Source organism: Orycteropus afer, unplaced genomic scaffold (assembly GCF_000298275.1).
Source record: "Orycteropus afer afer isolate SDZICR_OR568_19922 unplaced genomic scaffold, OryAfe1.0 scaffold00380, whole genome shotgun sequence".
Classification (NCBI taxonomy): Eukaryota; Metazoa; Chordata; class Mammalia; order Tubulidentata; family Orycteropodidae; genus Orycteropus; species Orycteropus afer.
The window spans coordinates 579,583-591,481 of NW_006921967.1; the positions used below are offsets into that span (position 1 = coordinate 579,583).

Genomic DNA, 11,899 nt, shown 5'->3' on the forward strand with positions numbered 1-11,899 from the left:
TTGTTGTTGTTGTTGTTGTTATGTGCCACTGAGTTGGACCCAACTCATAGCGACTCCTCCTTGGGTTTCTGAGGCAGTATCACTATGGAAGTAGATTGCCCAACCTTCCTTCCAAGGAGTGGCAGGTGGGTTTGAATAGGAAATGGTTATTTCACACTTGACACAATCTCTCCAACTATAATACTTGTTCAATTTTATATAGAAATTTAAGTTTATAAAATCTTCAGTCACAGATTTCCCTAAATCTGGTAAACAGTACTCCAATCATCCTGTGTCACAAGTATATATCTTGTACAGGAAACACTAAAGTTGGACTAGTAGTTTATAAACTTTAAAAAGGAACTAAGTATTTTAAGGAATGCCTGTTTGTTATGGATTAACAAAACAGAAGCCTATTCTAATTGTGATAGAGGAGCAAATAATAAATTACTTTACAGCCACTCTTCTCCTTAAAGCCTAATTCTAATCTCTGGAACACATCCACTATTTATTCATAATCTCACATGGATAAGAGAAAAAAATATTAAACTTAGACCCCACGAGCCAATTCCCCACCCCCCATCCCCTAGCCCCAGGTTCTAGCATATCCCAGATATAAACTACATCCTCAAAGGGGAAATAAAATAAAGTATATCAAGTATCAAACTCAAATGAAGCTAAAGTCAACCCACTGTGCAATTCTGAGGTGCTAAAAATAAAATTTCACTAAAATAACATCAAAATAATGGTACTTTATATAAGCTTTTTTTTCACTCCTTACCTGAAATTTATAAGGCTGACCAAAAACTAAAATTATTGGTGAAATGTATATGAAAAGTGGTAAAATAAGAGTAAGCATGGTAAAGACTGCTTTATTGGTAGCAGTTAGTACAAGTCAATAAATATTGATCCCCAAAGAAGAGCAGTTATTTATCAGATTATTGGTCCACAAAGCACTGAATTACACTGAACCAACTGCTGGAATGATAAACTGAAGTCAATCCTGCTTTTTGGGAAATGAAGCCATGGCCAGCTGATACAAGGCATACGCTGTTCCTGAAAAATAAAAACAAAACTTGTGAGAAATTCAAAATTTAAATGTACTAATAATCCAGAAGTTAAAAAATAAAGGCAAGTCTGGCATTAAGACCACTTTTTTGGGAATACAAGAAGTATTTTGAAAGGTACTGGCAACATTTAAAATACACATAAAAACACATTTTATCTAGGTCTAATATAGTTTACTTCTAAAAACAGTGTTAGCTATGGCACAATAATGTATTTGTCAACTTATGATCATACTAACCTAAGAAATGCTAAGAATGAGTCAAAAGATAAAAAGAGGTTTAAAAAAAAATGCAAACCTTCCCTAAAGTATATTATCAGTGTAATAATCTTAAAATAATAAAAATTTAATGAAAGAATAGATAATAACTAGAATTTTATTTTTAAAACTAATTGCCAGACATACACACAATGAAATACTATGCAACGCTAAAGAATAATGTAGAATCTGCAAAACACCATATAACATGGATGAACTTGAAGGATAATATGCTGAGTGAAATAAGTCAATCACAAAAGGACAAATATTGTATTAGCTCATTATTGTAAAAGTTAAGGAAAGGTTTATCTATAGAAGGAAATTTTCTTTTCAGTTATCAGGGGTGGGAGGGGAGGGAAAGGAAGCTGTTAGATAGATAGAGAAAAGTATTGATTTGGCTGAAGAGAAGGGCAATGTACTAAATGAGAGTGACCAATATGGCAGCACTGAGGAAGAGAAAGACATAGAGAGGTACATAGGAGGTACAGACAACAAAGATGAACCCATTTGCACATACAGTACTACGTTGTCAGTGAAGGCAAACATGGGTATATGGGTGGATAGATGGGTAGACAGGCTGAATGATTAGGTATGTCTATGAAATGGGGAGTATATCCAAGAACATGTATAGGGTTGGCAGACAATGGTCCTATAAGTTTATGTGAATGATCAGAATTCCCAGGTGTATAGTAGAGCTGACCAGGGGCAAGGTTGTGGTCATGGCTTGGTCACAGCCAGCTACCCAGAGGGACCGAGTAGTTGAACCTGCAGGCTTGGGACCATGGTCGCAGGGGATATCAAGCTCAATTGGCATAACATACTATATAAAACATTGTTCCACCTCCTACTTTGGCGAGTAGCGACTGGGATCTTAAAAGCTAGCAAGCTGCCATCTGGATGCAACAATGGGTCTCTCCTCGTTCAGAGCAAAGAAGAATGAAGAAAACCAAAATTCATGGAAACAATTAGTCCTAGCGACTGGTACACCATCTGATCTGCAGCCTATATGACTATGAGACCAGAACTAGATGGTGCCTGGCTACCACTGTCATCCACTTGGAAGGGGATCTATGTAGGAGATCCTTGATAGAGAGGGAGAACAATGTGGAATAAAACTCAAAGTCGTTTGGAGGGAGAAAAAAAGGGGGGGGGGGACCAGGTTTGCTGGTCCAATAGAGCCTGGTGGAGCCACTTGAGACTATGGCCCCTAGTTGCCCTTCAGGTCTGGAATTGAACCCACAACTGTGGTTTCCAGCCAAACAAAATACAGGCATATGAGTTGAACATTTACCTCAAGTAGATACACTCCTTGGAGATAACAATCATGGGAGAAGGGCTGTTTATGCACAGGGAGACAGCTTAGGGGGCAGGAGAGTACAGAGGGATGGACACTGGGAAGAGGTAACTATGGGGACGAAGCGGGAGGGGAGCTGATGCATTGTGGTAAACTGTGGTCAATGTCATGAGACAAAGTATATGTGAACTGTTGTATGGAAAGTGAATTTGTTCTGTAAATGTTCACCCAAATCACAATTAAAAAAAAAAATTAAAAACAATTAAAAAAAAAAAAAACTAATTACCAGAATGTCTACGAAATAGTCACACTGGCCGAAAAAAAAAAAAAAAAGTAGGATTTTATTTCATTAAGAAAGCTGAAATGTCACTATCTGTCTTGATCCATAAAAGTCCCTTCTACTTTAACTGTATTCAATTAAAACCATAGAAGGCACCTTGGAATGAACAGGGGAACCGTGCAATAAGGGTTCAACTTCCAGCTTTTTCACTTAAAAATGTTATCTTGGATAATTAACATAAGCTCTTCATCTTTAAAATGAATATACATCATGGATTTCATGCAAAGGTTATATAAATCTATTATGTGGCAATCCTACCGATATGATGAACACACTCAATATTGCTTGCCTTCATCCCCAAAGGGCAAATTCCTAACCCTGCTCCTAGTTCCCTTATTTTTGATTCTCCCGTGCTAATACTGAACAATGTACCCACCCAATCCACAAAAACATACTTTTCTTGCCACTGGTACCTGCTGTCATGTCAAATAACAGCAAGTAACAAATAACTAAAAGACAAATAAAAAACATTAAGGAGCAGTCTGCTTCGTTTGGCAACTCGTCAGCCATTTAATTGACTACATGAATATGAAGTGATTTTATATTGTCATTGTCAAACTTGAGAAACTTTTCTTCTCATATGACTATTAACAAAGTTCTGCAAATTATCCTAGGTACTTTATAGTCTAAACCAATGTGAGAATCACTGACATAAAGCAAATGCTGACAAAGTATATCAATTATCTTTTTTCAGCACATTACCGTAGTATACTAATTTAAAGCACAGATCAGTTTATATTACTCCCCTCCCATGGCACTTAGAATGAAATCCATCTATCTGCTTTAACTCTTGCTTATAAAGCCCTTCATTATCTGGCCTCTGCCTGCATCTCTGACTTCCTGGTAAGCTCCGTACTCCAGGGGCAATCACTCTGCCCTGGCCTGATCTCCTCCTGGTCATTCAAATCTCAACAGAAACGTCACTTCCTCAGAGGTCTTCTCAGACCAATTTAGAGTATCCACCAAGCTACACTATATCATACCACCAAGTTATGTTATCTGAATAGTAAGTGCTATTTGTCACTTGGTAAAAATATAAACTATGAGAACCTAAGGACTTACTCCCCAGTACAAGTTCTAGCTCAAATTAAAGGCTTAAAATGGCTTCACACAAAGATAAAATAAAACCAATGCCAATGGATGACACTGGATCTTTCAAGTGTAAGTTGCAACTCAGTAGCAGGTCATGAAATCAATTTTGCAGCTTGTAATTCACTTTCTTTTTCTAAGAAATGAAATAGAAAATATCAAACCCCTGTACATACAGTTAAGTATTGTTTTGTATGAGTTTTGTTTCAGGCATAAATACATATATACAGAGGTTTGATATAAAATGAGTTTTGATTATGGATCACAGTCCAAAGGTTTAAAAGCCTCTGCTCTAAGATATGAAGTAGACTTGATATTAGTTGTCTAGTACTAGACTTGATGTGCTTGGCTGAAAAAAATAGTCTCTGGGGCTACTAGAAGCACACTCAGAAAGTAACTTCTGTCAGATGATAATCACCAAAACTCATTGGTATATTTTTTCCAAAGAGACTTTAAGATACTCCTATATAATATGCGGGAGCTCTGGTAGCGTAGTGCCTAAAGCATGTGACTGCTAACCAGAAGGCTGGCAGTTCAAACCCACCAGCCACTCCTCAGAAGGAAGGTTGGGCAATCTACTTCCATAGTGATACCGCCTCGGAAACCCAAGGAGGACTCGTTATAAGTCAGATCCGACTCCATGGTAGTGAGTGTGGTTTTATATAATATGCATTAATCCCTTTCTTAAATCTTTATATGAAAGGCAGTAAGCTTTCTGATTCTAAAGACAGGCTGCCAGGTTAAAATAATGGCACAGTAAGAGCAATGGAATTGTTCAGTTATTACTATTACTTTTCTATAAACCTGCAAATATTTCAAGTGTCTTACCGCCAACTGTAAGAACCATGGTAGCTCTGTACAGGAGGGCATCAGCTGCCCCACCTTTCAGATGCACTGGAATTCCATTATCCTCCTAGGTGAAAACATAAAAACATTAATAGATGTGTATTCATTTCCCAAAAGAGTTAAGTATCAAAAGGCTAATCCATTCATATCAAATTAAATGGCCTCTTTATTCTATCATCTATTTGTCCACTCCTGAATCTCAACTCAAAGTAACTTCTCCAAAGGCAGTGTCCTTGGCCAATACTCTGTTCCCTCGTTTCTCTTTCTGCTTTCCCAAAATTATCTTGGGTAAAGCAAATGCCCAGTTAGCTGTCAATAGTTTCTCATTATTCTTTTGCTAGTGCAACAGGATCAGTAACAAGCAAACCTCTCTAGATTTACTTCCTTTCTTCACTTTTTGATAATCTGCATACTATGAATAACAATTTCCTATAAAATATTTCAGTACCTGAAATAGCTTTTGTTTCTCTGGGACTTTATTTTCAAACTGTCTGCGTGCAGTAGTACTTATGGTCCTCTGGGCAACTTGACGAACAGCCTGAAATGGAAAATACGTATATATACTAAATAAATGCAGGGACTGAAGAAATTGCAAAACTAGCCACTTTCAATCTTTCATATTATAGTACAGGGAATTTCAGACTTGGTGCATATCTGATTTGTCAGGTAGTCATGGACCAGAATCTAGGTTTTCCAATTTGTAAACCATTCACTGCTCTTCATATTACATTGTACAATCTCCAAAGACCATATCCAAGAAGCAATTAATGCAGATTCTGACCAGAAAAAAAAAAAAATCACCTTTAATTGAACTAGCAGCATTTTATTATCCTTGAGAAAACATGACAGATGAAGAGTAAAACCAAATTCACTGTTGTGGAGTCGGACCCGACTAACAGCGACCCCTCCTTGGGTTTCTGAGGCAGTATCACTACGGGAGTAGATTGCCCAACTTTCCTTCCAAGGAGTGGCCGGTGGGTTTGAACCGCCAGCCTTCTGGTTAGCAGTCAAGTGCCTTAGGCACTGTATCACCAGAGCTCCCAGATGAGGAGTACAGACATGAAAAATGGTTAACCAAAATACACTACATATGAATCTTTTAATATCCTACCAAATATTAAAACAATCTATTATCTGAGTCCAAACACACAGCACGATTCGTATTTAATTAAAATACTCCCTCATTACATTTTTCCTAAAGTCTTTAATACTGTATAAACCTTTTTTAAAAAGATACTGCATTATACATCTACTCGAACTAAATAGAGAAACAGATATGTATTCCATGTTCTACAAGAAGTAATATATTTGGATGCCAAATCAAATATTATTGAATAATTACGAAAGAAAACGATTACTGTTGATTTTGTTATTCGAAATTTTGGAAAACTATTTCACATACTCAAAGTCAATATAGGGGTGAAAGCACAGTAGAATGCTTTCCACGTCACGGAAGCAACAGCCTTTCAGTCATAACTTATGTTCATTTCAAAACTGAACTGGTTTTTAAACCACCCTCTGATACTCACATAGATCAGAACCCCTGAAACTTGGCAACATGGAAGCAAGCATCTTTCTGCCTGATACTTCCTAAACCAAAAAAACCAAATCCGCTGCCGTGGAGTCGGATTCGACTCACAGCGACCCCCTTCTTGGGTTTCCCAGGCAGTATCACTACGGAAGTAGATTGCCCAACCGTCCTTCCGAAGAGTGGTTGGTGGGTTTGAACCGCCAGCCTTCTGGTTAGCATCAAATGCCTTAGGCACTGCGCCACCAGAGCTCTTCCTGATACTTTCAGGTGTCAGAAATTCCCCACCTGGAACTTGGTTCTACTCGGATCAAACCTACTAACCTTAGCAATGATCTATCAAGTGATGGGGACAAAGAGGCCAACACTAGTCTAACCCACAATCCTACGGGCATTTTCTCAGCCTCTGCAATCCCTGTATCCACCCAGCTGGCGTGGCCAAAGGATGGATGGAAGGGAAAACAAGGTCAGGTGAAAAGGACGCGGCGACCCAAGGTGACTTCAGAAGATGCCTTCTACCCACTTTCAGGAGAGGCTTTTCTGTTGTGGCCCCTGGACGCCTTAGCCCACTTTTCTAACCTCCTGTCACGAATGCAATCGGAAAACTCCTCACCAAAAGATTTCGCAGCATCTTGGCTCTGTTACTGCCCACCAACCGCGACAACTGAACACCGGGAACAGTGACAGTCACACCGGAACCGGAACTACCTTTTCTTGCCTTTGCGCAAGCGTTAAGGAACCAAAAACGCTGGTGTTCCTGACTACTGAAAGCAGAAGGCGCTTTAGCTGCCTTCCCATTTGTCACGTGATTGCGTTACGGCTGTCCTTGAGTCGCCGGTTCCGGGAGCTAAGGCTGGAGAAAAGCAAACCCTTTTTGAGGTACAAAATGCAGGGATGACGTTTTAAATACCCTTGAACATGCTTAGATAAAATGAGAGACCAGGCTCTATTAGGAAATTAGTGTGTATTTTGAGCAAAAATGCATAAGACTGAACAACTTTTTTGTGTTGAGACTGTGAGAACTAAGTGCTGCCAGTTACCCACTGCCACTGACTCATCCGACTCATGTGACTCTGTAGGACAGAGTAGAACTGCCCCATAGAGTTTTCAAAGCTGTAAATCTTTATGGAAACAGACTGCCTCATCGGTCTCCCAATGAGAGGTTGATGGGTTCAAAACGCTAACCTTTGGGTTAACAACCAAATGCCTTAACCACTATACCACCAGACTCCTGTGCTGCCACTTGGTAGGAAAAACACTGGGTTGTCCGATATATAGCTGTAAGGCGGAGATGAAGTAAGAAACAAAAAGATTAACTCCTCTTACACGAATATAATCTTTTTCCACCGATGAAACTTGTGGGTGCGTTATTGTTCTTTGTGCTGAAAATATGCTGGAAAGAACAGCATCAGGAAACCAACTTTTATCTTCTTGTACTTTATTACCTCAGAACTCTCCACGCAAGAAGCTCTTCCACAGTGTCCCGAAGTTGTGGAAGCTGTTCACTCTTCTGGGAAAACGCTGAAAAGCAGTAAAACTTTTTAATTGCAGACAAGAAATGGTATGGACAAATCTGGACTCAATCAAATCTTGCTCAACAAGGCACTACATTCCATGATTAGGGTTTCTAGGCACAGCAATTATTTACTGTATAGATAGGCTGTACAGATGTGATGATTTTGTATCACTCTGGCTTTAAAAAACCCCACATTGCAAGTGACTTTACTCCCTGCCCTCACCTCAGTGTGTACAGTTAGAAACATAAAAAAAAAATACCTATCCTGTGCCTAATAAGGAAGCTCTGGTAGCATAGTGCCTAAGGCACTTGACTGTTAACCAGAAGACTAGCGGTTCAAACCCACCAGCCACTCCTTGGAAGGAGAGTTTGGGCAAATCTACTTCCGTAGTGATACTGCCTCAGAAACCCAAGGAGGGGTTGGCATGAGTCGGGTCTGACTCGATGGCAAATAACAGCAACAACATGCCTAATAAATGTCTTTCCCCTGTTTTACAAACTTAAAATTATTTCACTCTGCCACTTCAAATAGAAAGCTGGTGATACATGGAGTTCAGCATAGGGGAAATGTGTAGAAGAAGCTGGTAACATTAAAATTATTATTCCTGCTAATCCTTGGGGTTTTCTTGTCCCAAATTCTTCTCCTCACCAAGGTTTATAAATACTCAGTTCATCTCTTCTTAGATTGGGATTCAAAGTATCTGGGACTTCCCCCTCAGTATCAGGCATTGTAACCAAATCCTTGAGCACACTTACTAGGTGCAAATAGCTGAGACATGGAGATTTTTAGAAAGAACTGTCAATAATTCGAAAATGTTAATGTTGCACATGCTTTTATTTCATTACGTTTACTGTTTAGTTTGACTGTAAACTCAAGAACAGAGGCTGAATTTCTTAACCAATCTCCTAATGCTGCTTAAAATGCGTGCTCACTAAATGATAGATGAATTAATGATATAGGTGATAGATCCAGGAAACTTATGGTTCTAAAAAGAACCAAGGATTCACATTATATGGATCCTAATGTATATGTAGACCCTAATGTGCATGCCACTTAGCACAGCACAACTTACTTTCTTTTCGGGACCATTCCATCAGCATATAAACACATTCCCAAATTAAACCAAAAAACTTCCTTTGATTTCAGCTGTTATTTCATTTCTCATCCCCTTTGAAATAAAATACTTAATAGACTATTCTTGTTAACCTTTCATGTCTTTGTAATCTTTCTTGATCTTTTTGGGCAGATTTTTACTGTTCTTGTTAGGATCACCATGATTTCCATGTTGCTAAATGAACTGTCAATTCTCAAATACATCAAATACAACTATTAGCAGCATTTAACATAATGATTATTCCCTGGTGACATACTTTCTTAAAATTTGAAGTTAAACCATAAATGCAGTACAGTATAACCTGTATGTATAGTTTGAAATACAGTCTTAACCTGGCTTCCATACCATACACTACTCTTTAAGTGCTTCTGTGTCAGCAGCTAGATCCCCATTCTCTCAATCTCTCAATTTCAGGTTATCTCACCTTTTCTCTACATTTATCTCTTTTGTAATCTCATCCAATCCAATGGCTTGAAGTAGTTTCTGTGCTGACAACTCTCACTTATCTCCAGCATGACCTTTAACTCCAGACATCTCCATTTAGATGTCTAACAGGCATCTCAAGCTTTGACCAAAACTGAATTCTTTCTACTCCCTATTCCCAAACCTTTTCCTCTGCTATTTTCCTTATTTCAGGCCCCAAACATTGACTGTTTCTTTTTTCTCATGACTCATACCCAACCCATTAGAAAATTCTATTGGCTGTACCTTCAAAAATAATTTGAATCTGATTACTTCTCATACTACCACTCTAGTCCAAGCCATCATCATCTTGCTGATAGTATTGCAAAAACCTTTTTAACCAGTTTCCCTGCTCCCACTCAGTTTATCTTCCACAAAGCAATGACCCCTTTAAAACTTAAGTCAAATAATGACTCCTTTGCTCAAAATTCTTGTTTGCTCACTGCTGTATCCCCAGCACCTACAAATAACTGACACAGAAAATGTTTAATATTGGGTAAATGAATAAATAGTATGCTACACAAAAGAATAAGCTTATTTTATTGAACATGTGAATTCAAAAATTCTTTCATACTTGTTATACTCATTCCAAACATTTTTTAGTCCCAAGATTTTTCACTTATTTTCTCCTTGCTCCTACTCTGTAAACTGTGATTAACCTGACAGAAAGAGTGTGTCTGAAATTTGCCTGGGTGCCACTAAAGCTTCATTGGATCTTGAAATCTGTTACCAGATTTCTAAATTCATCCACTCAACCAGGAAAGGTTCTTTCAAAATAGGTTCCTTTTTAAAACATGAGTTTGGGTTTTCATTTGTTTTTGCCATTGTTCTTTTTGTAATACTAGAACGTTATTAGAAAATGGCTTTTCTTTTCAAAAATACTTCCACCAGAGGGTTCCTGAAACAGCATACTAAAATTTTGGCACCATGCTATTTTTGTACATGCAAACAAAGATAACAGTCCTGATTCTGCCTATAGCATCTATAAGTTAAAAAAAAAACAGTGCAAAGCCAAACCAGAGTTTTGTGTGATTTAAATGTGTTTTAACTCTGAAACTATACTTAATCCACTACCAATTCTACAAAACCAGTATATAGTTGAATAGTTTTATGTGAAGTTAAATGTATAAAAATTACTGGTTAGATAAAAGATTGCATTTCAGTATAATTCCTATTTTCTTTAATCATCACATAGTTCCATGGATCACCTTTAGGAATCAGAAAACATTCTGTACTATCTCTGATAGTGTTATTTTAGTAAATTACTTAACTGCAAGCCTGTCTTTTCATCTTTAAAGTGAAGGGTTTGGGCTAATGATCTCTATGTTTGGCAAACAATTTCATAAAACGTATGAACTTGAGCTCAGTCCCTACTGCATAATTTACTGGCTAGCTATAATGACTGTATCACTTTGCTGTATGCTCAGGGAATATTTTTTTAAGTGCCTGACGTTCTGGGACATATAAGCTAATTAGGAAGACAGTACACACAAAACAGTGTGTGCAGACACACATAATTCTTCAGGTAACTGATAAGCAGAAGTTGCTATAGGAAATTAGTGGTCATTCAGAAGGTTGTGAGAAGGCAGGATTTAAGCAAGACTTAATAGAATTAAAATAAATGGAACTGAGATGAAAAGGCATTCCAGACTAAGGATAAGAACATGGTTAATAACTTGGATTTGGAACCAAACATGTTGTATTTCAGGAACTGTAAACACAGTGGCCTGGATGGAATGAAAAGAGAAGTATTGTTGTAAGAACTTAGATCTTGAATCTGTCACATAATAATGAAGTAACTGAGACCAATCTACTTATACCTCAGTTACTTTGTCTATTAAATGGAGATAACGGTATCTACCATATTCTATTTAGACCCACTGTGAATGTTAAATGAGATAACTTAGTAAATGTTAGCTATCATTAGGGGGTAAAAGGGTACAAGGAGAAAGAGAACAATGAAGAAACATCAATGCATAAAATATAGAAATGCAGAAGTAAAGAGGGCAAACAGAGTGTCTTGTGAAACTGCATATAGTTTGGCAGGACAAATAAAGAAGCGAGGTAACAAAAGAAGATAGGAGTGAGTCCATATGGAGAGGAAACCAAGGTAATAGCAAGATATAACAGACTTTTAATCTTAGGAAGATAAGGGTAGATTTTAAAGTAAACACAAAGAAAATTAATAAATCTACTCACCAAAAACAAAAAAAAAAGACTCAGTAAAAATCAACAGTAAGGGTGCGGGGCAAGATGGCGGACTAGGCAGAAGGATTGCACAGACCCTCTTCAACAAAGAAAAGGGAAACCGATTAACACAGACACAGAAGATAATCTTGGACCCCTGAGCCTTGAAGGAAAGGATGCAGATTTGGACTAAACCCCAACTAGCAGAAGAATTTGCGT

General features: G+C 37.9%; 1 protein-coding gene across 1 annotated transcript; it reads right to left on the bottom strand.

Moving 5' to 3' along the window:
- Positions 1 to 976: 976 nt before the first annotated feature.
- On the bottom strand, positions 977 to 7,031 carry LOC103207598 (cytochrome c oxidase subunit 7A2, mitochondrial). The gene is made up of 4 exons (XM_007953248.2): positions 7,014 to 7,031; positions 5,321 to 5,410; positions 4,855 to 4,939; positions 977 to 1,035 (listed from the first exon to the last, which is right to left on the bottom strand). Exons 1-4 carry the CDS (start codon positions 7,029 to 7,031, stop codon positions 977 to 979), a joined length of 252 nt encoding a protein of 83 aa, XP_007951439.1.
- Between the last annotated feature and the right edge of the window lie 4,868 nt (positions 7,032 to 11,899).

Coding starts and splice junctions, on each gene's coding strand:
- LOC103207598 (XM_007953248.2), bottom strand. Junction 4,940..5,320: donor AGAAACAAAAGCTATTTCAG/GTACTGAAATAT, acceptor GTTTTCACCTAG/GAGGATAATGGAATTCCAGT. Junction 1,036..4,854: donor CATGGTTCTTACAGTTGGCG/GTAAGACACTTG, acceptor TTTATTTTTCAG/GAACAGCGTATGCCTTGTAT.